The sequence below is a fragment of the Anabrus simplex genome, chromosome 3, assembly GCF_040414725.1.
Source record: "Anabrus simplex isolate iqAnaSimp1 chromosome 3, ASM4041472v1, whole genome shotgun sequence".
NCBI lineage: Eukaryota > Metazoa > Arthropoda > Insecta > Orthoptera > Tettigoniidae > Anabrus > Anabrus simplex.
Window position 1 is genome coordinate 400,580,515 of NC_090267.1, and position 27,067 is coordinate 400,607,581.

Genomic DNA, 27,067 nt, shown 5'->3' on the forward strand with positions numbered 1-27,067 from the left:
CCACTAACTACTTTTACGACCGGGTGAGTTGGCTGTGCGGTTAGGGGCACGCAGCTGTGAGCTTGTATCCGGGAGATAGTGGGTTCGAACCCCACTGTCGGCAGCCCTGAAGGTTGTTTTCCGTGGCTTCCCATTTTCACACTAGGCAAATGCTGGGGCTGTACCTTAATTAATGCCACGACCCTTCACATTCCTAAGCCTTTCCTATCCCATCGACGCCATAAGACCAATCTGTGTCGGGGCGACGTGCAACAAATAGCAAAAAAACTACTTTTACGGTTTTCTGAGACGCTGAGGTGCCGGAATTTTGTCCATCAGGAGTTCTTTACTTGCCAGTAAATGTACCGACACGAGGCTGACGTATTCGAGCACTTTCAAATACGACCGGACTGAGACAGGATCGACCCTGCCATGTTGGGGCCAGAAGGCCAGAAGGTCTGAACCACTCAGTCCGGCCTGTAAGAATGTCTGTTTGCATAAGATATTTACCCATTCCTAGAGTATGATGTATTCATTTTACTTTACGCATGCGCGTAGGAAAATGAACTCAACAAAAGTTGTTCTGAAGGACTGCATATCTGCTGTGGATGGAAGGCGCGATCTGTCTTAAGAGAAATAATGGATCGGAAGAGCATTGTCGCATTCCTGGTTTTGGCACTGCAGTGACCATATAATACTGTGGTGTTAAAATGAAAGTTGTCTTCAGGGCCAAAGATGTGGCTTGAGCTCATCATATTTCACTACAAGCTTACATTTATAGAATTCGTACTGCGTAACTAGCTCACGTCTTTACCGTCAATATGAATACCGTTCGGTAAGATCTTCGTAAGTGAATATTCAAGACTCTTATTCTTGAAATTTTTCTTATGCTTGGTCCTCTCTTCTCACACCCTGCTGAGACCACGGATGTGATCTGTAGAGTCCGGATTATTAGGTACTGATAGCTTAGAATGCAAACTTACTTAAGCCTGTAACAAGTATACCCTACACTGTAGAACGGTTATGCTACGATATTTGCATAGATATTAGGGGTACAGCCTATAGAACTCCTTGAATTTATGCTACTCTTTCTACACTGTGGCACAACGGGTTGCATCACACTTCCTACAAACCAAATTATTTTGCATTCTAACCTATTACCACCTAAAAATCCGAGGTATAGTGATCTGTATCGTAAATTTGGACTTCAAGCAACCACTTACTGATCTTCATTTTGGGTTGTAATCCAGGTGACAGATTTTCTATCACTGGTTTAAATTATTTCCAAGTAAGTTGGAAGTGCCTTTGCTGGCGCGACCTAGTGTTTACAGTGCACTATGTCTTCTGGTATAGGCTGACCTGTCTCATTTTTATCGTTGGGTTTGACAATATGAAAGTGACTGTCAGCCTGTCTCTGCTATGAATGGTTTGAAAATGTTGCTGATAGGGTCAGTTGGTGCATGCGTTTCAGTTGCTTTGGCAGACTGATATGTAATAGCAACTTCTGACTCAGTGAGGAAAGTAACGGGAAACTATCTCACTCGTCATTTTTTCTAGTACGCCTCTTTAGTGATGCCTAGGTCATCTATGACAGCTAATCGCAGAGCTGTTGAGGATCCAACCAGCCTTCGGGATGAGGACTGAACATATACATACTGCCTTGGCATCTTACTCCAATCCCGAACTCCTCTTCCTATAATGCCCATCCTAAATTGTCCTCTTCAGTTCCAACTTTACATTAGACCAGTTTAATGATCTGATGACATTTCTGATGGCTAACTTAAGTGGAAGGATATATTCGACCATTATGAGTTTTTATGGTGGTTTGGCCTTGTACTGTGGTGTATGAAAATGTTAACAGATTACCCGATCAGGAATTGAATCCGAAGCCTTCAGAATCGAAGATGACTACACTGACCATTACCACGGATGTTTTCATGTATTTAAAAAAATGTATAACGAGAAACTTCTAATTACGCTCTCAAACTCAAAAGACTTACAGACACTTGAAGTGCGCCTGCGCTATGAGTTGAGTGTATTTTCTGTTTCTACATTGGTTGTTTCCCCTCCTGTCCCTTCCCCTTCCCTTCTCAAGCGTAGTCTTGGTGGTTGGTAGTATCCAGCGTTTGATCCTCATTATTTATTTGTCGCTCTCTAGAGCATCTACTTGGGGGTTCCTTTCGAACCCGAGGCTTCTGGGCTGCAAACATCGGAGCGTAAGTCGTGAGTGAACGTTGCATGTGTATATTGAGTGAAAGGTTAATGCTTGTGGCCGCGAATGGGTATGTAATTGGATTAGAGTTGTGCTTCTGTGTGTGCTGTGCTGTGTGGATGTGCCGGGTCCGTAGTCCAGGGGCCTATGGCCAGTTGAAGGCCGTTCCTTTTTGTAGTATGTATTTTTCAAATGTTATATTCTAGTAATAATTGTGTTTCTGTTATATTTCCTGTGGGTAACATATATATTGTGTTCTCGGTTGTATATACGAGGCCAATAGGAGTTTATTGGATTACTTTGACAAGATTCTTCAGTTATGGTACTGTAAATATGTTGTTACCATTGAATAAAAGACGGATGAATTTACAGATGGAAAGCTCCCTAACCTCGGTCCACCTAACTTCCTGGGCATGTTCCTACTTTCCTAGGCCCTAATGCTAGCACCTTCTCACAATTCATAAAAGGGAGTTATAAACCAACAATGTACTGTTAAAAATGTATACCGTATTATTTACAGGGTCTCTCTCATAAACTCAGACCGAGCGCACGGTGTTCTTACTCGGCGCTACGGCAGCTGACTCAGCCGAACTTATGTTGCGCGCGGCCACGCTGCTTTAAGCGTGTATACCAATATGAGTTTTTGTTTTTGCTATTTACTTTACGTCGCACCGACACAGATAGGTCTTATGGCGACGATGGGATAGGGAAGGCCTAGGAAGTGGAAGGAAGCGGCCGCTGACTTAATTAAGGTTCAGCCCCGGCATTTGCCTGGTGTGAAAATGGAAAACCACGAGAAACCATCTTCAGGGCTGCCGACAGTGGGGCTCGAACTCACTATCTCCCGATTACTGGATACTGGCCGCACTTAAGTGACTGCAGCTATCGAGCTTGGTAATATGAAAATTTACTTTATAAAAGATGCTGGAAGTGTCGTTCTTTCCTGGGTTATACAGGCATTGTACTTTCTTTCAGTTCCTCCAGTGTGCGAGGATTTGTTCGATATACTTTTTCTTTCTGTTTACCCCACAAGTAAAAATCACACACTGTTAGATCTGGAGGACGAGGGGAAATAGACCAGCACTGATCACTCTGTCCGCAAACACTTCCGAGATTGGAAGAAGGGAATCATCTGCGGTATGAGAGGAGGCTGAATCTTGTTGAAACCACTCGTGCTATATTTCTTCTTTCGTTAACTGATGGAAGAACGGCTTTAGTACCTCTCTGCATTTGCTGCCGTGTCGAAAGAAACAGGCCCAATTAATCGTCTTGCACTAGCAGCACATCAAACACCAATATTTCTATCAAACCCCATTAATTTTCTGCACACCAACAGGGAGAGTTATCACTGCTCATTCAAGCGACCATTAGGATGAAACCAGAATTTTTACTGTACATATATGAAAGTACGGTGTTGCAATGATAACTGTCTCACCATGTTAACAGCTGAGATTCAGACTGGCGACTCATGCTTGCCAGGTCGAACATGTGCAGGCTGCTTACAAGGTCAAGAACTGTACGCGCGACTCCCATGCTATAGCTGCCACAGCCCAGAGAACAAACACCGTGCATTCGGTCTGAGTTTACATGAGAGAACCTGTATAAATCATGTTCTATGTAACTATAATGATCGATATTCTGAGGTTTTCTCACTTCCGTAGAACAAAGTTGACGTCAGAATGCTACGGGAAGGAATTTTGATCTATGAATTCACAATGTACCTTGAGAAGCAACTGCATCAGATTTTCTCCGATCATTCATTTAAATCTCAGTATCACTATTAGGAAACTAATTTTAAAAATTAAAATGATAAAAGTATATAATCTACTTCAATATACTTCTCATGTTCAGCTCCTTGGCTGAATTGTCAGCGTAGGGATTTTCAGTTCAGAGTGCCCCGGGTTCGATTACCGGTCGGTTCGGAGACTTTAACCTTTAATGGTTAATTCTCATAGCTCGGGTACTGTGTATTTTTGCTGTCCCCACCATCTCTGTAACTCACACACCACAAACAACACTACCTTCCACCACAATTGCACACAGTTTCCAATATATGGCAGATGCTCCCCACCCTTGCAGGATGGCCTGCCTGGCTAGAAATAACCACACGAAATTAAGATTCATCTACTTCTCATGCAGTGTTTTTTTTCAACACTACAGGTAGACCTATGATGTGCCAAATTGTGATAATGCGTTCGTGTATAAACGCAGAAAACAAGTCTCCAGAAAAAAAACTGTAGCGAATGAAAGGCTCAAATAATTCGACACACATTTATCAAAGTTCAAGATAAAATAGAATTTATTAAAAATGTATTATCAAATGGATTGAATAACAAGCATGATAACCATGGCATTGTCCGACTCCATGGCTAAATGGTTAGCGTCCTGGCCTTTGGTCATAGGGGTCCCCGGTTCGATTTCCGGCAGAGTCAGGAATTTTAACCATCATTGGTTAATTCGCTGGCAAAGAGGCTGGGTGTATTTGTCGTATTCATCATCATTGCATCCTCATCATGACGCGGAGGTCGCCTAAGGGCGTCAATTCAAAAGACCTGCACCTTGCGAGCCGAATTGTCCTCGGACACTCCCGGCATTGAAAGCCATACGCTATATTTTTAAACCATGGCATTATTCCTAATTAACTTTTGTGCAATCCACCTCCGCGATGTAGTAGTTAGTGTGATTAGTTGCCAGCCCCGAAAGCCCAGGTTCGATTCCCGGCTCTGTCACGAAATTTGAAGAGTGGTACGAAGACTGGAATGGGGTCCACTCAGCCTCGGGAGGTCAGTTGATTAGAGGGGATGGTATTCGACTGAAAACCACGGCCGCTTCCTTCTCCCTTCCTTGTATATCCCTTCCTATCTCTCCATCCTCCACAACGCCACTGTTCAGCATAGCAGGCGAGGCTGTCTGGGCAACGTACTAGTCCTCGTCCCCAATTTTATCACCAACCAAATATCTGACTTCAGGACACTGCGCTTGAGGCAGTTGACGTGGGACTCTTCGCCAAGTCCGAGAGATAAATCCACAGCTCTAGCACTTCAGACAAGCAACTCAATGTTCGAAATATCCTAGAGATATGAACTACGAATTGTAGGTAAATATAACAGAAATTAGGAGCATATATTCCTTAGTTATTCTTAAAACTTACAGTACTTTCCTTAATCATCGTCATCCGGTCGATTAGATTAGAAGTTTGCCTTTTTCTACCACTACGAGGGCTAATGCAAGGCAATGCAGGGTTTCGCTTAAACCCTTATAACTAAATTTGGTGTGGACATTTTTCAAAAACTTAGAAAACACCCGAAGGGTATTGAACCAAGGAACACGTTACATAAATTATTATTTAAATAAGGTAAAAGGTACTAGGATTTTAACAAAAATGAAAACGAGTAAACAAGCGATTTTTGGACTGTTTTTCAGAAACTGCATTTAAGCCGGAAATGATTTTCGAAATTTTATTCTTTTAGTTTGACAGGGAAATCCAAGACTCACAATTTGAAAGCTTTTCTGGCCTTTTATCCATTCAACTTTCGACACACTGGAAGAAATTGCTTAATTTTACGTCTTTCGTAGTATGGAGACCCCTACTTTGTCTGCTAGGAAATGTTTTCAACCTTATAAACCAATCCTGAACAGTAAACTGACTAAGAAAGAAATAAAGAACTTGTATGTCCATTCCAATGCAACGCATATATACGTGGAAAGTTACAACGCAGTCAACCGCAGCGGTGGCCTAATGGTCATTGTACTTATCTGCTTACCTCGAAGACGTGAGTTCGAGTCTCGTCGCAGCTATATTTCTTGTACAAAATAAATTAATATTTGAGGGAAAGTGAAGACAAAAATGGGAACAAAAATATTACGAAAATTGCAGTACACTTATTTTCTACCTGAACTTAGGCTAATACAGGACTACACGTTCTCACAGTTACTGCTGGATATATCTCTCTGTATATAACTTTTTCTTTTAATTTGAGGTAGAAAATAAATTTCCACTCCAGTTTGCCTAGTACTTTTATTCGCAGTTTTATCTTGACGTTCGCTTAAATAAGAATAAAACTACGACGAGGCTTGAACTCACGTCGTTGAAATTCGTAGACAAACACAGTCACCACTCAGCCACCGTTCCGCTTGACTCTGTTGTAACTTTCCAAGTATATATGCGTTGCATTGGAATCAGGAATTCATCAGTTTTTAGTGAAATTATTAGTTTGCGTACCTGACATCTTTAAGTTAAATGTGTTCGCCTTTTAGTGTTCTGTCACCTTCACTTGGTCCGAAGCATATCCCTTCCTCATGACATTTGTCCTCAATTCTTTTGAAAACGAAAGCATATTCACCTAAACCCTTATACAACGAGTTAATGTTGAGTGTCTCCCAACAGGTACACTGAAGCTCGTTGAAATCGGTTGGACGCAGGGTTTGGACTCTCCTTGTTAATGGCAGACTGTGCTGAAAGCCTTCAGTCTAATAACTTGGAAATTGGAAATAGGTGCACTGAGTGTTTAGTCCTCAGCCCGAAGGCTGGTTGGATCCTCAACAGCTCCGCCATCAGCTGTCATAGATGGCCTAGGCATCACTGAAGAGGCGTGCTAGGTAAATTAGGAGTGAGGTAGTTTCCCGTTGCTTTCCTTACCGAGCCAGAAGTTGCTATTACATATCAGTCTGCCAAGTCCACTGAAATGCATGCACTAACCGACCCTATGAGCAATATCTTCACACCTTTCATAGCAGGGACTGGCTGCAGAAGGAATGGCATTACTAGCATTGCTCATACCTCAGTCACTTTCATTTTGTCAAAGCCAAGGATAAGATTGAGACAGATCAATGAAAGTAACAAAATTGCTCTAGCCCATGCCAGAAGATATAGTGCACTGTAAACACTAGGTCCCGCCAGCAAAGGCATGTGCAGTGAGTACGATATGAAAATTTGTATATCCAGTATTACAGTGATGTCAAAAGGGAATAAGAATTAAATGTCAGGTTTTTCATTGAGACTCAATCAAAGTGTATCCAAGCTAAAGCAGTGAGCTCGCAATTGCCATCAATAGCAATCCCCAAGAGAGAAATCATCTCCCACAAGAAACTATTTTTAAATTGGTCTATTTTCAGACTAAATTTGCCGTACGGGAGTGAAAGTAGTGTGGAATCAAAATACCATAAGTTAGAAGTAACAGACTTGAAATTAGCGAGAATGATCGCTGGTACAAACTGTTGGGAACAATGGCGCGAGGGTACTCGGAATTATGAGATTAAGGCTAAGCCAAGAATGAACTTGATGTATGAATCTGTACGGTAAACCGGCTTCTCTGGTACGGTCGTGCGAGGTGAAAGGAGGAGGTTGGTAACGTAGGAAAATAAAAGACTCGGTCATGTAAGGTAACAAAAGTAGCGAGAGACGAAGACGACGATGGTTAGACTCAGTTTCGAATGATTTAAAGGTAAGAGGTATGGAATTAAACGAGGTCACAAAGCTAATTAAACAGAGTATTCTGGAATCGTTTAGTAACAAACACAGATTTGCAGGCTGAATACTGAAAGACCTAACAGTCTGTACTATAAACGTATGCATGTATTTATTTATTTATTTATTTATTTATTTAACTGTTCGATCGAATAGTGAATTTTCTGTATTTTTAATTCTACTAAGTCTTTTTCAGTTTCTTTAAACCAGTTGGGTTTTGTTTTGCGGGTACTGAAGAAGTAAAATATTTGTTTGGTTAATCTATCAGAGTTTATTCTGAGAAGATGACCTTAAAAATGTATCCTTATTTTTCCCATGGCATCTGATAGTTTTTCATCTTTCCTGTACAGTGTTTCATTCTTGACGTATATTGTCTTATTATCCTGAAATTTTGGTCCTACGATCTTTATTAAAATGTTACTTTCTTTTAGCTCGATTTTCTCCATCTGGACTTTGAAATTCATGTCTAGTGTGTCTGCTGAGTATAGTACTTCTGGTTTAATTACTGTTTTTCAATGTTTAATTTTGGACCCCCATGAAATGGATTTCCTGTTGTATATTTATTCATGATAAATTAATGACATTCGATCATTTGTCATAATTTTCTCTGTCTTCAGTTTCAGGCTGAGTGGGTGTCAACTGACATGATTTTGCCGGTCACGTGATGCTGTCATTCGCTCTCGTTTTGAGCGCCTTGTTCCCGCTGACCCTTGCGCTCCCCGATGTCATCAGGATCGGTGAGTTCTAATTAACTCTAAATTATTACTGCGGCTATTAATGTCGTCCAACTTGTTGTATTACATACCCGGCTTTACTGCAATCGCCAGATTACACTGGATGTCCATAATCCTGCAATGACACGTCGAAACGAAAATATTCCTGAGCGGTGTTTCTATCGAAGCACGTCAGCGTGAACAAACCCTTGTCCCATTAATTTCCTTAAATTCATTGCTCAATTCACACTTACACGAACGCAATATTTTACTGATCAATTAAAGCTTAGTGTCCTATTTTGAAGACATTAACTAAATCTCGTTGTTATTGAACTGTAAACTTGTAAGTTTTGGTGCTTTTCTTTGCGGGAGTACGCAAGAAAATATGTTCATGTGTCAGTAATAAGAATGGCATTCGTGATTTACTCCTCAGCAAGTTAGGCCTCTTACAGAGTCCAGTTACATTTTGCATACTTTTAGCAACATAAGTTCAGCTGCTGTAATCCTGCACACTTTATAGTTTTCCACTTCAATTTTGTCATATAAATAATTAAATGAAGGAATTAATTTATGCGATATAATATGAACAAAAGTGCTCTCGAAGAAAATACCACCGAGGATTGGAAAACACCAGAGGACACCGTGCAGAAGGTAGAAAAGTTTAATTATCTTGGAGCATATGTAACAAGAAGGAAGAGGTGCAACAAGGTAATAAAATAGAGGGTGATAAAAATGAGAACTACCTACCGTGTAAACGGAGAAGTGTACAATAAAAGAAATATATCTATGGACGCAAAACTCGTGCAGTACAAGGCAACAGTGAGGAATGCGGCACTGTACGTGGCCGAGAATATAACACTAGGAACACAGCAAGGTTCATACTGTGGTGCACTAACAACTTTTTTTTTTTTTTGCTATTGGCTTTACGTCGCACCGACACAGATACGTCTTACGGCGACGATGGGTCAGGAAGGGGCTAGGACTGGGAAGAAAGCGGCCGTGGCCTTAATTAAGGTACAGCCCCAGCATTTGCCTGGTGTGAAAATGGGAAACCACCGAAAACCATCTTCAGGGCTGCCGACAGTGGGGTTCGAACCTACTATCTCCGAATACTGGATACCGGCCGCACTTAAGCGACTGCAGCTATCTAGCTCGGTGCACTAACAATTACGAACGTTGAGTGCATTCCTTGTCGCCTCAAACAGCTCCTCCTCAGTACATGTGGCAGGACAAAGATGACAGTCTACCAGATGGGCCGTAGTCTGCACTTCAGCGCAGCTACACAAAACGGAATCCACACACTATCCCCACTTGTGAAGATTAATCTTGTACCTAGTAAAACCCGAGCGCAGCCTATTTACAGATATCCAAGTTATCCAGTACTCCATATGTCCAGCTGGTAATTCTTCACAATGTGTTTTCTATCGTCCAAGATGCCCAAACCTAGCTCGCCACAAAGCGAGTCTTGCGTGCTGTTGTGTTCCTTCAAGTTTCTGTGTGGTCTTCAAGAAACTTATGCATGAACTGAACCGGGATGGTGCTGGTTGTAGTCCATACAGTGGACGGGCTTGGGATTTTAATGATGAAAGAGGAGGTGAAAGATGGAACAAATATCAAGGGACAAACTGTACCGAAACATGAGGACGACCTCAGAAGGAACAATAAAAAATTATTACGGCAATGTCCATAAACGAAATAAATAAAATTAAATGGCTTATTATTATTATTATTATTATTATTATTATTATTATTATTATTATTATTATTATTATTATTATTATTATTATTATTATTATTATTATTGAGTGCAAAATGCATATCGTGCATACATGATCTGCCTGTATCGCCTTAGTCACTACAGAACTGAGTGAGAGTTATTCGTCTCTGTTGACATCATAGCACATGATACCCATCGCACCGTCTTCCGCACAGTTCACATTCACAAGTGCCTTCGTCCGGGATATGGAGCCGTGTACTACGAATCTTGTCATCGAGTGTCGCATATCATGGTCCGCATCTTTCCTTTCTGAAAAGTCATTGCTTCAGTCGCGTAGAATTCTAACCATATTTGATTTCTTTTGCGTTGCAGCTCTTTTAACAATTTCTGATATGCAATTGTGTAGATGGAAGAAACAATTTTTGCCTTAGTAGTTCTTTGAAGAATATCTCGACAAAAATACTTAATTAGCATGAAATTAATCATTAATTTAATTGATTTTACATCTCACTAAATACTTTTACGGTTTTCGGAGCCGCCGAGGTGACGGAATGTTGTCCCGTACGAGTTATTTAACGTGCCAGTAGATATACCGACACGAGGCTTATGTATTTGAACACTTTCAAATACCATCGGACTGAGCCAGGATCGAACCTGCCAAGTTGGGTTCAGAAAAACAGCACTCTACCGTCCGAGCTACTCAGCCCGGCCGGCACAAAATTAACAACATACAAGGTATACCATAGTATTTGAATTTTCAGACACGCTGCTGTAAAGTCTACTTAGTAAGGTGCTAGGTCGGAGTTTTGGCACGCGAGAGAACACTGTGTATTTCCAGGTAACTGCGCGGTCAGTTGGTGCACTTTTTATGTTGTGTATACAATACGTAGCTTCGAAGAAGGATTTAACATGTGGAGAAAACGCTCTAACGCGTGATTCTGATAAAATCAATTTTTCAAAGGTTTTATAAATTGCTCACGGACGACCCTTTCATGTCATCCTACAGTGAAATATAGTTTTTATAAAACTCATTTTTCTTCGTGTACAGCTCTTGTAAGACAGACCCTCCCATGAGAGTGGACGTCATCTGCCATGTGTAGGTAACTGCGTGTTATTGTGGTGCAGGATAGTGTTATGTGTGGTGTGTGAGTTGCAGGGATGTTGGGGATAGCACAAACACCCAGCCCCCGGGCCATTAGAATTAACCAATGAAGGTTAAAATCCCTGACCCGGCCAGGAATCGAACCTGGGACCGTCTGAACCGAAGACCAGTACGCTGAACAGTCAGCCAACGAGTCGGACATAAAACTCAATGAAAACAGAACAGCCCGAAGAAGGCAACACTATAGTTCAAGTTAATGAGATTTGTCTAACTACAACCCTTAGTGTTCCTAGAGCTACTAACTCATGGACGTGTAGTGGCGATCACCGAACACCATCTGAGCCTGGAACTCCTTCCTTCTGTATCAGGATCTTCCCTTTCACTTCTTACTCTACCAACGTCGGTCAAATTTTAATCTTTGACAACATCAAGGATATTAGGTTAGCAGGGCAAGCGAATCTTTCAGTTTTATACCTTAGACGAATTTACATCCTTCGAAAAATCATCCATTTCCCTTCTGCTCCCCTTATTACCTTAGTAGATAATGGTCCTGTTTTTAAAAAAAAATAACAATTCCTTCACCCCAGAAGGATGTACTGAATTCGCTCCGCAATTACATTGGGCATACTTTCAGCCGGATAGTATGCACGCCCGTCTTGCAGCTGAGGTGGCGTGGTTGCCGAAGTCTTATATTTTGTCGTGAGTGCCATGACTTTTTTTTTTTTTTTTTTTTGCTACTTGCTTTACGTCGCACTGACACAGATAGGTCTTATGGCGACGATGGGACAGGAAAAGCCTAGGAGTGGGAAGGAAGCGGCCGTGGCCTTAATTAAGGTACAGCCTGGTGTGAAAATGGGAAACCACGGAAAACCATTTTCAGGGCTGCCGACAGTGGGGTTCGAACCTACTATCTCCCGAATAGTGGATACTGGCCGCACTTAAGCGACTGCAGCTATCGAGCTCGGTAGTGTCATGACTAACTTACGTCTTGGATAATAAGACTTATGACAGGCTTCTCACTTAATCTTTACTATCCGACTTCTATGGTCATATCTTGTCTTCATCTGATCCCGGTGGTAGTATATCATCCCCACCCCCCTCCCAGTCGGTAGGGGCGGGAGATACCTCCTAATTTTAGTCTCTCCTATCTGAGATCCCTTCGTCAACTGTTGTTCTCTTTCATTATTAAATTAGATATTAGATTTGCAAGGGCCATAGTGTCTTTCCTTTCCACGCCTTTCCTAGCCCTTCTCCCTTTCTGCTGATACTGCCATTCTTCGAAACGTCACATCTCTTCTATTTTGCCCCTGATTTTATTTAGAAAATCCTAGGAAAGTATGATTATTCAGTTGTACTGAAAAGAATAATCAACATCTTCACCACCACCAGTAGTCCAGGAGACGTTGTGGGTCGTTTACCACACCTTCCCTTGCCCTTCCCTTTCTTGCATGATTTCTTCATTCTCTCTTTCTTCTGATTAACATTATTTGGTGAAGTTATCCAATTGCACTTCATCTCAAAACTATAATTACCGAGCGAGTTGGCCTTGCGGTTAGGATCACGCAGCTGTGAGCTTGCATTCGAGAGATAGTGGGTTCGAAACCCAATGTCGGCAGCCTTACAGATGGTTTTCTGTGACTTCCCCATTTTCGCACCAGGCAAATGCTGGGGTTGTACCTCAATTAAGGCGACGGGCGTTTCTTTCCCACTCCTAACTGTTTCCTTTACCATCTTCGCTATAAGACCTACCTGTGTTGGTGCGACGTAATGCAAATTGTAAAAGCAAAATCCACAGTTCTAACCCTTCAGGAAAGCAACTCGATGTTGAAAACATTCTAGGGATATGGACCACAAAGTTCAGATAAATAAAATATAACGGAGTATGAACATGTATTTTTTATTTATTCCTAAAATTTGCAATCCTTTCCTTAATCATCATTATACGGTCGATTAGATTAGCAGTTTGCCTTTTTCTACCACTACGAGCGATAATGTGAGTCCATGCAGAGTTTCACTTAATCACCACTACGAGCGCTAATGTGAGTCCATGCAGAGTTTCACTTAATCATCACTACGAGCACTAATGTGAGTCCATGCAGAGTTTCACTTAATCACCACTACGAGCGCTAATGTCAGTCAATGCAGAGTTTCAATTAAGCACTTATAACTACATTAGGGGTGGCGTGCACCATTTTGGAGTAAATTACTACGGAAGTAGCGTTTACTAAAGAAGTCCATACTACAGAAGTAAATTACTACGGGAGTTATTTACTCCGGAAGTAACGTCGGAGAGTTGAAGTACAATTTACTCTTTTAGTTACTAATATAGAAGTACCGTTCGTTATTCGCGGAGTAGTGTTGTGTTCGTGTATCTTCTTTAAATAAATCTAAATGGATAAGGTTATGTGCGTTAGGTCATGGGGAAAAAACGTAAGCGAAAACGAAATGCTTGTTAATAGAGATAATGACGATCTATGCAAAGGATATAGGGCGTAGGAAACACAACATAAAGATGCTGGATAAGAAATTCATGGAAAGTCGTGACAGAAGAATTCAATGCTTCGAATACTAAGATTCTGTAGATGGACTTAAAAACAAAGGCGGAAGCTAAGCAGAAAGTCATGGACACGCGGGAAAAATTAAAACTGATGGTGGTTTCTTCATACAGATCGCCTACATCCACAGCGAAATTTTCCCATTTTCACACCAGGCAAATGCTGGGTATGTAGGCCCTACCTTAAGGCCACGGCCGCTTCCTAATCCGTAGGCCTTTCCTGTCCTATCGTTGCCATAAGACCTATCTGTACCGGTGCGACGTTAAGCAAATTGAAAAAAAGAAGATAAATACCTCTTCTGATTTCTGAAAAGTTCACCCTTGTCACCGAGAGGACAAAAAATGGGAATATGCGAGCAGTCACAGTCAATTGCATCCACGATGTGTGTAAACCTGCCAACGTGAAGAATAAGCTTTTATTTTCCGAACAATCATCATCATTTGCAGGCGTACCTCCCTCTTAGCCTCAACAAATACAGTAGAGTCTGTATTTGGCCTCAACTAGTGCTTTAACTACGTGATGAAAGATACGGCCAGCAGTTGTGCGGTAAACGTCAATTAGATCACCGACAACTGTACTGAAATGTTCCAGTACGAAACACTCGTAGAGAGATATAACAAAATTAAGACAAGAATTCAGCTGTAAGTGATCTCCAAGTAGATTTAGAAGGAAAGTAAAGGATTCCTTCCTAAGACCAAAAAAAAAAAATTCCTGAAACTCTCCGTGTGCACATTATACGGCTCTCGCCTTTCACTCACTGTAGGCCTACGTACTATTACATTTCCCATCGTTTTCTGCGTCGAGATCACCAATATAATCTAAGTAATCCATAAACACGTTCGAAACGTCTTTCCTCTCATATACGGCACGATATTATCATTAGTCAACAAGTCTAAACATAGGTTACTCCATGCACGATGTGAGAGTAAATTCTAACCTACATTCGTACGTTATTTACTTCCTTAGTAACATACTGCAAGATGGTGCTCTTCAACATTTTACTCTTGTAGTAATTTAGTCCAGGAGTATCTGAAAGGACTAAAATACTTCGGAAGTAATTTACTCTCGTATGGAAGTCGCCGAATGCTGACTTCAGGAGTGCTTTATTACGAAAGTAGAACTTACTCTTGGTTGGTGCACGCCACCCTAGGTGTGGACGTTTTTCAAAAAGTCAAAAACTCCTTTGGGTATTGAACCAAGGAACACATTACAGAAATAATTATATAAATAAGTTTTCCGGCCCCGCGCTGTAGGGAGCAACACGTTCGCCTGTCAACCGGCGGCCCCGGGTTCGTTTTCCGGCTAAGTCAGGGGTTTTAATTGTAAATTATGAATATCCCTGGCCTGGGGAATGGGTGTTTGTGTCGTTCTTAACGTCCTTTTCCTAACATTCAACACTCTACACTTCCTCCATTCCAATTACACGCAGGTTCATATCACATGGTGCAAGTAGGGGCAAAAGGTCTCTACAGGTCGACGCATCGAAAAAGCATTTAAAACTGTAAATAAGTTAATTTGAATCAAAAAGAAATCAAGTAAAGAAACAATGGATTTTTGGCTGTTTTTTAGAACTGCATTTAGGCCGGAAGTGATCTTTTAAATGTGTTCTTTTATATATATATTATATTTGATTTACGTCGCACCGACACAGATATGTTTAATGGCGACAACGGGACAGGAAAGGCCAAGGAATGGGAAGGAAGCGGCCGTGTCCTTTTTTCACAGCCTGGTGTGAAAACGGGAAACCACCGAAAACCATCTTCAGGGCTGTCGACAATGGGGTTCGAACCCACTATCTCCCGGATGCGAGCTCACAGCTACGCGCCCCTAACCGCACGGCCAACTCACCCGGTAATTTGTTCTTTTAGTATGATATAGCTGTCCAAGACACATTACAATTTCCGGGTCCTTTAGCCCTTCAACTTTCGGCACAATTGAGGAAATTGTTTTACTTTATATTTTTTGTTGTATGGGGACCCCCACTTTGTATGTTAAGAAAATTTTTCAACATGAAAACCACCATAATACCCACAATCCCCATGCTGGTCCACAAGATCGAGGGTCTATCAAGTCTGTCTTTGTGCTGGTAAAGTCTGTGAGAGCGTATATTTCCGTATTTAATACTCTGGTAATGTTTGTGAAGTACGGAACTGTGGCACTGTTACGTACCTGAAGGTATTCATGCGAAGTGGTAGTGAGGCAACCTCAGAAAGGACTTCTTGAATGACCAAGAGAGGAATTCTTAACTCACTTCTCTTTCCATTAAAATTCCTGTGGCTGCGTGCTCTCCGTTCCACGTCAAACCAATCTTCTACACATTGGAAGCTGAATTTTGAACCAGGCGGATCTTAGATTACGTCTGCAACTTGTGTAACAATGATTGAGCGCATTTTATGCTATGTGTCTTAAGTCTAATGGAAACAAGAGAGGTCCACCTGTTCAATACCATATAATGTTATAAGAAAAAATTATAACATTTTATTATACTCGGTACCGGTTTCGATGCTGGTGTGCATCATCATCAGCCAAAAATAAGAAAAATATGCATAGACAAATTTACAATAAACAATGCATAAAGTACATACAAATTTTACAAAACTGGCAAGACCTAATTAAAAACGGGATCCATAAACATTAACCTATGACCTAAACATAAAAAATAGCACCAATATAATACGCTCCCAGAGGTCCTAATTTGAACCGAGAACAGTACACTGGAAACACGGCGTCCGCCAAAATTTTTCATTTAAAGAGATCTTGTTATCTAATACTTAAAGAAAGCGGCTAAGTTAGAGAAGACATATGTTTTATCACGCAAAATAGGAAGTTGTAACGTCTTTTGATTGGTTGTGTTATTTTAATGACAGCCATTTTTAACCAATAGAAAAATGGTTTCTTAATTCTTGCACCGGTTACTCTAATACTCAGTGAATGTTTAGCAAGGAAACCCTTTACACATATGTTCTTACAAAATTAAAATTATGCTCTTGGACTTTTATGATAGTGAAACATTGGTTTTTGTCCGCACATGGTTTAATATTTTTAGATTCAGAGGACTTTTATCAAGAGGACGTATATTCATAGTTTTAAGACAGTCGGTGACGATAGGACAGCAATTAGGAATCCAGATCCCGTTGCCTTAAATAAGGTACAGCCCCAACGTTTGTCTGTTGTGAAAATGGCAAACCTTCACCGGGACGGCTGATGGTATATTCTGAACTCACCATCTTCCAAATGTAAGCTAACAGCTGCCACACTATACACCGTCCAGCCTACTCACCCGGTAAACGTGTGCAAACCGCATTTAGGAGGCATAAGTAAAGCTACTGAGCGTTTTACCTTCTAACAATCAATCAATCAATCAATCACCACTGGTCTGCATTTAGAGCTGCACCCAGGTGGCAGATACCCTATTATTTATTTACCTACCCTTCTTTAAATTATTTCAAGGAAGTTCAAAATTCATCGAAGAATTTCCTTGGCAGATCATTTCAATCCCTAATCCCTAATTCCTTTTCCCATAAACGAATATTTGTTCCTGGAAACCACAAATGAAAGGATAACTGCTTTTACGGCAAACCACATTTTCCTGGGTAAAGTAATGGATGTTCGCCTCTGTGGTGTAGTGTTTAGTGTGATTATCTGCCACCCCCGAACGCCCGGTTTCGATTCCCGGCACGGCCACAAAAATTTAAAAAATGGCACGAAGACTGGAACGGGTCCACTCCGACTCGGGGGTCAACTGAGTAGAGGGTGGGCAGTCGATTCCCTCCTCAGCCATCCTCGAAGTGGCTTCCGTGCTTTACAGTTTCTCCTCCAGGCAGATGCTGGGATGGTACCTAACTTAAGGCCAAAGCCGCTTCCTTCCCTCTTTCTCGTCTATCCCTTCCGATTTTCCCATCCCGCACAAGGCCCCAGTTCAATATAGCAAGCGAGGCCGCCCGGACGAGGTAGTGGTCCTCCTTCCCAGTTGTATCCCCGACCACAAGTCTCACGCTGGACGACACTGCCCTTGAGGCGGTACTTGAGGCGGTAGAGGTGGGATCTCTTGCTGATTCCGAGGGGAAAACCAACCCTGGAGGGATAAACGGATTGAGAGAGAAGATTTATCAAATCTGCGAGATACAATTCCAGCACCTATACTGTAGGTCTTATGGCGATGATGGGACAGGAAAAGGCTAGGACTGGGAAGGAAGCAGCCGTGGCCTTAAGTTAGGTACGGTACCATTCCGGCATTTGGCTGGTGTAAAATTGGGAAACCACGGAAAACCATCTTCAGGGCTGTCGACAGTGGGGTTCGAACCCACTATCTCCCGAATACAAACCATTACTCAACGGGATGTAAAACGAACAATCTCAGTTGTTGTTGTTGTTGTTGTTGTTGCTGTTGCTGTTGCTGTTGCTGTTGCTGTTGCTGTTGCTGTTGCTGTTGCTGTTGTTGTTGTTGTTGTTGTTGATTCCAAGTGAGAGGAGTGATCATGCGTGTCAAAACACTACGGATGCATATTCATTGCCCAGGCAACTCAGTAAGTATTCGTGAAACTACCGAGTTTGTAGATGACCGAGCTCAATAGCTGCAGTCGCTTAAGTGCGGCCAGTATCCAGCAATCGGGAGATAGTGGGTTCGAACCCCACTGTCGGCAGCCCAGAAGATGGTTTTCCGTGGTTTCCCATTTTCACACCAGGCAAATGCCGGGGATGTACCTTAAGGCCACGGCCGCTTCCCTCCAGTTCCTAGGCCTCTCCTATCCCATCGTCGCCATAAGACATATCTGTGTCGGTGCGACGTAAAGCAAACAGCGAGTTTGTAGATCTTCAAAAACATCTCAGGAAGTAGAATTAATTTGTAAACGATAGGAGAAAACGAATGACAAAAGCAAGTGTTCAGGTATATTTTGTATTTTCCTTCAACAGTGTCAGTGATTCATGGACACGACTTGAATTGTGAATTTATTTTATTATTCCGTTCGGGGCACAAGCCGGTTCGAACCCTACCGCTGATTGTCCTGAGAATGCCTTTTCTGCAATTTTCCCATTTTTACTTCCAGGCAAATACCGGAACAGTTCTTATTGACAGGAAACAACCGATTCCTCCCACCCCATTACCAAATTCCATTCACCGTTATGCATTTCATCTTCATTAGCGCCTTAGATGAGGTTGGCTTCAAGAAGGACATCCAGCCATAAAAACATGAAATATACAAGGTGTTTCAAGAATACATGGTATAATTTCAGGGTTAGATTCCTCACATATAGAGAAGGAAAATAGTCTGTATAAACATGAGTCTGGAAACGCTTACTTTTCGAGATATCAGACTCTGTCGTGGGCTAGAAGCACCAGTGTTGTAGGCTATCTTGCATGTACCGATGTACTTCTGTCATTACCTTACAAGAGGTGTAAAAATACCCATCTCCTGCCATACTATAGGCTTACGCTCGACGTCGCATTGAATTAAGTACATACTCGAATATGTACGCTGTTGTGATTACTGTTTGAAAGGAACTTACAATTGTTCCGTGAAGTGTTGCTTAATCCAACACAACTGTCACGTACACCAAAGAATTTGCTTAAACACACACGTAGAGCGGACTGATATCAGGTGATCGTGGAGGCCAAGAAAGTATGCAATTTCGGACCCATTTTCATATATACTGTTTTCATTCTCTCTATGTGAGGAATCCAACCCTGAAATGATGCCGTGTATTTTTGAAACACGCCGTATATTAATCTCAACTCATCCCCGTCCGACTCATTGGCTGAATGGTCAGCGTACTGATCTTCGGTCCAGAGGATCCCGGGTTCGATTCCCGGCAGGATCGGGGATTTTACCTTCATTGGTTAATTGCAATGGCCCGGGGGCTAGGTGTTTGTGCTGTCCCCAACATCCCTGCAAATCACACACCACACATGCACTATCCTCCACCACACGTGGCAGACACCGCCCACCTTCATCGGAGGGTCTGCCTTATAAGGGCTCCACTCTGTTAGAAATAGCCACACGAAATTAAATTATTAAACTCATTCCCGACCACGTACCAGAAAACGGAACTAAGAATTAAGCACATATGTCAAGTTGATTTGGACTTGTACTGATGTACAATACTGATGTAATAATCGGGTCCTGGAATGAGGATGAAGTGATCGTGGTTTGTATAAGGCACATCAGACTTTCGAGTTAACATTTCAGCAATGGATTCCATATGTACAGAGAGAAGGTTGATTATGATAACGGTCTGCATATGCCAAATTTGTGAATTATTACACAATTTGGATATATTTACAAGCTGAAATTTAGTCAGAGAGGCCGGTATGTTCAGAGATAGATGTGGTTTCCTAGCTGGTGACTGGAGGGTGGTATAATATTTTTCTAGTTTGACGTCCGAAAATTTGCGTTACGATATTAGGGTCACAAAATGTGTGACGGAAGTGGAGCCCAAGCAACCATCCGCCTGAGGGTGGGGGCGGTAGAATAACACCCACGATATCCTCTGCCTGTCGTAAGAGGCGACTAAAAGAGGCCTCAGGGACTCTGAACTTTGGAGCGTGGGTTGGCGATCATGGGGCCCTCAGCTGAGTCCTGGCATTGTTTCCACTTACTTGTGCCAGGCTCCTCACTTTCATCTGTCCTATCCGACCTCCCCTGCTCAACTCTTGTTCTTTTCAGTACCCCGACGGTATTACGTGTGGAGGCCTACGGAGTCTTATTTTCATGCCCTTCGTGGCTCTTATCTTCTTTTCGCCGATACGTTCATTTTTCGAGGTGTCGGACCCCTTCAATTGTTTCTCTCTGATTAGTATTGTATAGAGGATGGTTGCCTAGTTGTACTTCCTCTTAAAACAATAATTACCGGGCGAGTTGGCCGTGCGCGTAGAGGCACGCGGCTGTGAGCTTGCATCCGGGAGATAGTAGGTTCGAATCCTACTATCGGCAGCCCTGAAAATGGTTTTCCGTGGTTTCCCATTTTCACACCAGGCAAATGCTGGGGCTGTACCTTAATTAAGGCCACGGCCGCTTCCTTCCAACTCCTAGGCCTTTCCTGTCCCATCGTCGCCATAAGACCAATCTGTGTCGGTGCGACGTAAAGCCCCTAGCAAAAAACAAACAAACAATAATTACCACCACCACCACCACCCAAGCAACCATGCAGTCTGTGTTGTAAGGTATGGATGGACGACCAGACAATGTTACCTAGCAACCGCGCCGATTGTCTTATGGCTGGTGGTCGTCTTAAATTAGCAGACGTTGATGGATGGCCATGAGATATACATATTTAAGATCATCTGAAATTGGTAATGGGAAAAGTTGTTTCTTTTTTCATCAATTATCAACATGATATACAAAGTTTCCAATCTTCTGTCCAAATATCTTAATTTAGGAAAAACTTTCTTATGAGAATTCCATTCTCAGATGTCATTATGGGCAATAATTTGCTTCAAAATGACCGAAAATGGATTCGAAAGGATTTAGCAACTTGTCGGAATTTCATAAAGTCCAAAATCACTAATGTCGAGTTTCAAACGGCTAATCGGCAGGATCCCAAAAATAAAACTACCGAACGTCATGAGGCGATGCATTACTCGAGCCACTGTGGAGAATATTCACTGGTTTCAGAAGTGGAAAACAACTTGAAACTCATGGAAGTCGATAATTCTCATAGTACAGACCCAGTGTACATCAACCTTGTCTTGAAGATGCGTGTATTTGTTGAGAAAATATCAACAACAAAATACCAATCCTACGCTGACTAGACAATTTATTTCTACAGTATTCTATCATGACGTAGCTATTCTGTGCCAAAACATGTGGCCATGACATCAACACAAATATGTTTTGTAATTTCGTTAGTGATCATCATCTTCCTGAGCAACATCGGCGATGACCAGCTTTCGATCATGACTACAACCACCACCAGCGCCATCTAATTCTTTACCATGACGACTTAACAATAATTCTACATCAGTGTTGATGGACTTGGTAATAAAAATATGCTGTTTGTTTTTTTAAGTCCGGTTTTCGTCGCACCGATACAGATACAGTAGATATTTTGGCGACGATGGGATAGAAAAGGGCTGGGCTTGGGAAGAAAGTGACATTGACTTTAATTGAGATACAGCCTCACCATTTGCCTGGTGTGAAAATGTTAAGCCTCGGAAAAACATCTTCAGGGCTGCCGACAGTGGGATTCGAGCTCACTATCTCCTAAATGCAAGCTGACAGCCACGTGACGCAAACCACGCAGTCACTCGCTCAATTCTAAATTAGTGAATACACTCAACTATATATATTGCTTGATTATTATACAGTGTAACAATATTTAAGAGGACCAAAACAGGAACTGTGAAATTTCTCCATTAATATTTTCTGTATCAAAGCATCCATAATAAAAGTTGTCCAGAATAATATATAATGTCGGATCATGTATATTTCATGCGGTTTAGCTATGCAAGGAATACGATGGAAATATTCACAGTTATTAAATTTTCCACACACTTTCAAATATCTCTGGAAATGTTAGTCCTACCTAAGAAAGGTTTCGCAACAATCATTGTAGAAAAATCCTATCTTCAGTCTTTTATATTTCATATATTTGTACCATGCGAACTGTACACAGTTTGAATAATTCACAAGTGTATGTAACAAAAACTTTTCAGTCTGTCAAACACACAGCAATTACAATATAAATTATAACACTATAAACATACCTGTAAAAATACACACTATTATACACGTATATGTTATCATTTGACACACTTTAGGAAAGATAGAATCATGACATTCGGCTCGCACATTGACATGACCAGTGGCCATGTGTTAGCCAAATTTTATGATTCTATCTGTCACATGAGTATCAAAAAATATAAAGTAGTATGCGAAAACTGTACAAAATTTCACCCCATTCAATGACTAACTCAATCAAACCATAAATATAGGAGACACAAGAAGACGTCATGGGACCAGCCATACAAAACACTGAACGAGGCGTCTGATGGTAAGTCCGTTTGTAGATATGCCGTACAGTTTCAAAGCATTAACCCTCGAAATAAAGGTCTGCACTACTAGACGTGTCCATGCTTTTCTATATAAAGTTGTAGGGGGTCCGCTGTCTGTAATTTCGTTTATTTTGCCAATTTTTCAGATATGTATCCGTTTTAAGTCAACTCAAGACCGAATCGGTGGTTTTTATTTTTCGTGTCTGTCCGTTTGTCTGTTTGTTCCACCATCACAGCGAAACAGCTGGATAGATCTCGACCAAACGTCATATTTAGTGTATACTCATCCCGGCGACGGTTTTGATATGCATATCGTTTTAAAATCTTTGAATAGACGGGGGATTGATAGGAAAACCAGAACGGTTTTCCTCCATTTTCTCTTATACGATTTATTTTCTGTAAACTCCGTGAACATTATGTGAAACGCCCCTTCATTTTAAACAACTTTTGTCATGTTCCAAATGACGGAGAAATTTACTATTTTCTGCTGGTATCATGCTCCGCATTGAGTGACCGACAGACCGAAAACGAACCTACAGGTTATCATGGCAACGTCTCTGACTGCATACCACCAGAGAAGTAACGTATTGCCATTTTCGTCACAATTCCTGTAAATTCGTGGTTGTTCCTTGAGTAGAAAGCAAGAGAGGGGTCAATCGGACATTCTGCGGGATATTGGCGGAATATCGTTGGAGGTTATAACCGTCCTCGAATAGCTTAAGTAATAACACCATTAGTCATCACCGTATCTGTTTACCTAAGAATTCCTGTGCCTAAATTTCTCCTCTATTACCGCTTTCTTATATCCATAACTCATACCACCATAATTTATTTAGTGGCATTTGATTTTCCAATACATCCACTTCTTTTTTATATATATTTGTACTCATCCCGCTGTCCTCAGTTATAATCCTTTTACTTTCTTCCTTAATTACTCCGTATGTATGCGAGTGCTAATCCCGAAACCTGGACAAACTTTTCTTGGAGTAAATACATCTTCCAGGCCATGCAGATGTATAACTTTTGACCCCGGAAAAGATCGAAATATGGATGCAATTTTAACGACGGTGCAGACCTTCCTTTCGGAATAATTGGTGGCTAAACTGTAAGTCGTATCACAAAAGATCGCGTTTCAATTTGGAGAGTTGTACAACTTTGGGCCTATGACATTTTGTCGTCTCTATCCCCTATTCTTTAAATAGTACTGCATTTCTTGAGTTCAAGTTAATGTTCTACTTTTTACACGTGTATGTTATTGTTTGGCACACTTATAGGAAAGATGCAATCATGACATTGGGCAGGCACATTGACATGACCAGGGGCCATAATTTTATGATTCTAGGGTCACATAAAGTAGTATATGAAAACTTTACCAAATTTCACCCCATTCAATGAATAACTGAATCTAACCCATAAATATAAGAGATAGGGAAAATGTCACAGGACCAATCATATAGAACACTGAACGAGTCGTCTGATGGTGAAGTCCGTTTGTAGGTGCAATTTAATATAGTCTTACTCACTGTATTTACAGTAATTTACGGAGAAATCCGTATACAATGTAGAATACCGTATCAAAGCACGGGTACATTTGCTAGTTCATTTATGTGGATGGACTTAAATTTGGAAGAAACTAAAAGAAAAATGAAGTACTGTAAACTGGACGAAAGAAGTGCTCGAAGCACGAGGAAGTGCAATGAGGATGACAACTTGGAAAGGTTTCCTGGACGAAATGTCATTTTTCTCAGAATGGAGTAAGCGTGAGTGTCGTTAGTTCAAAAACATATGTTGTAAATAAGTGTATTATTAACGTTAACTTATGTATACAGAGTGTTAGGTGTATACATGCAGATATTTCTTCTAGCAATAGAGAACGATGTGACGAACCACTATATATCAAACTTTTAGTAATTCTCGGAAGTTATTTTCGAGAGCAAAGAGATACGATGTTTTCAGAATAGGTAGTATGCCTTGTTCTTGTGAATGAATAGCTTCCCTTTGAGAACAGGCGAGTCACGCGCCATGCTTGCCAAACTGGTTTCTGTTTATGTTTACGTGCAACAGCTGAACGCTACCTATGCAATGCACGAGATGTTACGTAACATACTTGTCAAACTGGTTTTATGTTTAAGAGCAACTGAGCTACGAAAACAGCTGAAGGTGGCTACTACAGTAGCGTATGCCTTGTTACGTTACATTCTCGCCATACTGGTTTCGTAGTTGTCAGTATTCAGTTTCCGTCTTAGGGGCTTCAGACAACCCTGGTCATCGGTTTCGAACCCTAGAGATGTACCGAATTCTCAGCGTTAATACTGGTTCATTTGCTGTTATGTCCTTTAAGGGATTGGGATATGTGTGGTCATCAGCCCCGTGGTCTAGTGAGTATGGAAATGTCCTGAAAACCTGAATCGGTGCGGGACCTGTACGAGCGTGTGATATAATTATTGGTTGGGATAGGCGCGCCGGGACGTGAAATACAGTAGATCCCCGTTGTGCATCGCGTAAAGGTAGAAGAAAGATGGCAGGTCCTTACGCCAACGAAAGCAGTCATGGGATGCCCAAATGAGTAGCATCGGAATTGAATTATCGGAACACATCGAACGTTTAGTTTCAAAGGAATATTGGACATGTTATACAACTAAATAAATTAAACGTACCTGCATTTTGTGCCTCCTTCCGGGCTGAGTTGCTCAGACGGTTGAGGTGCAGGCCTTTTGACTCCAACTTTACAGGTTCGAACCTGGCCCAGTCCGGTGGTATTTGAAGGTGCTCAAATACTGTAGGTCAGCCTCGTGTCGGCAGATTTTCTGGTATATAAAAAGAACTCCTGCGGGACTAAATTCGGGCACCTCAGCGTCTCAGAAAACCGTAGAAGTAGTTAGTGGGACGTAAAGCACTTAACGTTATTATTATTATTATTATTATTATTATTATTATTATTATTTTAGGTCATTAAAATCTGAAATACGTGGAAGAAAATAGTAAAATATGCGTGGATTAAGAGGAAACAAGGTGAAATATATGTCACGTGAGTTAGCATTTGTCGCAGTAGTTACCTACAGATTACTATGCGTAAAACGAGAACTAGGTCAAGCTCGTGGGGATGAGTCAGCTGTAATCTCGTATTGTGTATAAACATCAAACATACACATCAACAAATATAAGAAACATAAACAAGGTTACACGTTAGAGACATGTAGCTCTTAACCTGAACGCCAGGCCGACGGTCGCTTTCATGAGTACAGATGAGTTATCAAATTATACACAATCCACAGATGTCGAACATATCTAAGAAGATTCCGCCACAACTATATTACATTTTACTATGATGGTGCTAATAACAAATCGCAGCAGCTATTGGCTGTACGTCGCACCTACACAGATAGGCCTTATGGCGACGATGGGACTGGAACGGGCTAGGACAGTGAAGGAAGCGGCCGTGGCCTTAATTAAGGTACAGCACCAGCATTTGCCTGATGTGAGAATGGGAAACCACGGAAAACCATCTTCTGGGCTGCCGAGAGTGGGGTTCGAACCCATTATCTCCCGAATAATGGATACTGGCCACACTGAAATGAAATGTCGTATGGCTTTTAGTGCCGGGAGTGTCCGAGGACAAGTTCGGCTCGCCAGATGCAGGTCTTTTGATTTGACTCCCGTAGGTGACCTGCGCGTCGTGATGAGGATGAAATGATGATGACGATGGCACATACACCCAGTTCCCGTGCCAGCAAATTTAACCAATTAAATTTCCGACCCTCCCGGGAATCGAACACGGTACCCCTGTGACCAAAGGCCAGCACGCTAACCATTCAGCCATGGAGCCGGACTTAAGCGACTGCAGCTATCGAGCTCGGTAAATCGCAGCAGATTACGCTACTGCGTGTTGAGATGATGTCGGTAGAATACAGTATACCTGTTAAGACATAAGGCTGCAGTAGAAGAAGAGGAAGAAGAAGGTAACGAGAGCCACATAGTCAAGCAGCACACAGCTAAACAAAGTGCACATTAGTCACACAGACATAAGAGTGGCGTGGTCGCGGGAACTACAGTCGCATTCGTAACACTCTGTTGTAGAAAAATAATGAATTAACATACAGTACGGGCTCCGTAATTCCAGGTGGACGTTAACAAGACTATCTCGAATAGAAAAGTACAGATTTACGAACGTACACGAAAACGCCTGTGAACAACATAATGTACCTATGTTAAACATTACAGTACAACAGTTTAAAAAAAACGTACAGATTGCATTAAAAGAAATGTTAAACTTTCTTTTGTAAATTAACAAAACACTCTAGGCAATCTTCTTAAGTTAAATGTTAACTTA

At 41.5% G+C, this 27,067-nt stretch overlaps 1 protein-coding gene across 7 annotated transcripts in view; it reads left to right on the plus strand.

Moving 5' to 3' along the window:
• KaiR1D (Kainate-type ionotropic glutamate receptor subunit 1D) overlaps positions 1-27,067 on the plus strand; it is a 1,117,017-nt gene that overhangs the window by 537,537 nt on the left and 552,413 nt on the right. For all 7 annotated transcript variants that reach the window (XM_067143360.2, XM_067143363.2, XM_067143364.2 and 4 more), the window contains exon 2: positions 8,276-8,395. In XM_067143360.2, the coding sequence (XP_066999461.2) occupies positions 8,323-8,395 (73 nt within the window). In that variant the 5' untranslated portion in view covers positions 8,276-8,322. The remainder of the gene's footprint in view (positions 1-8,275; positions 8,396-27,067) is intronic.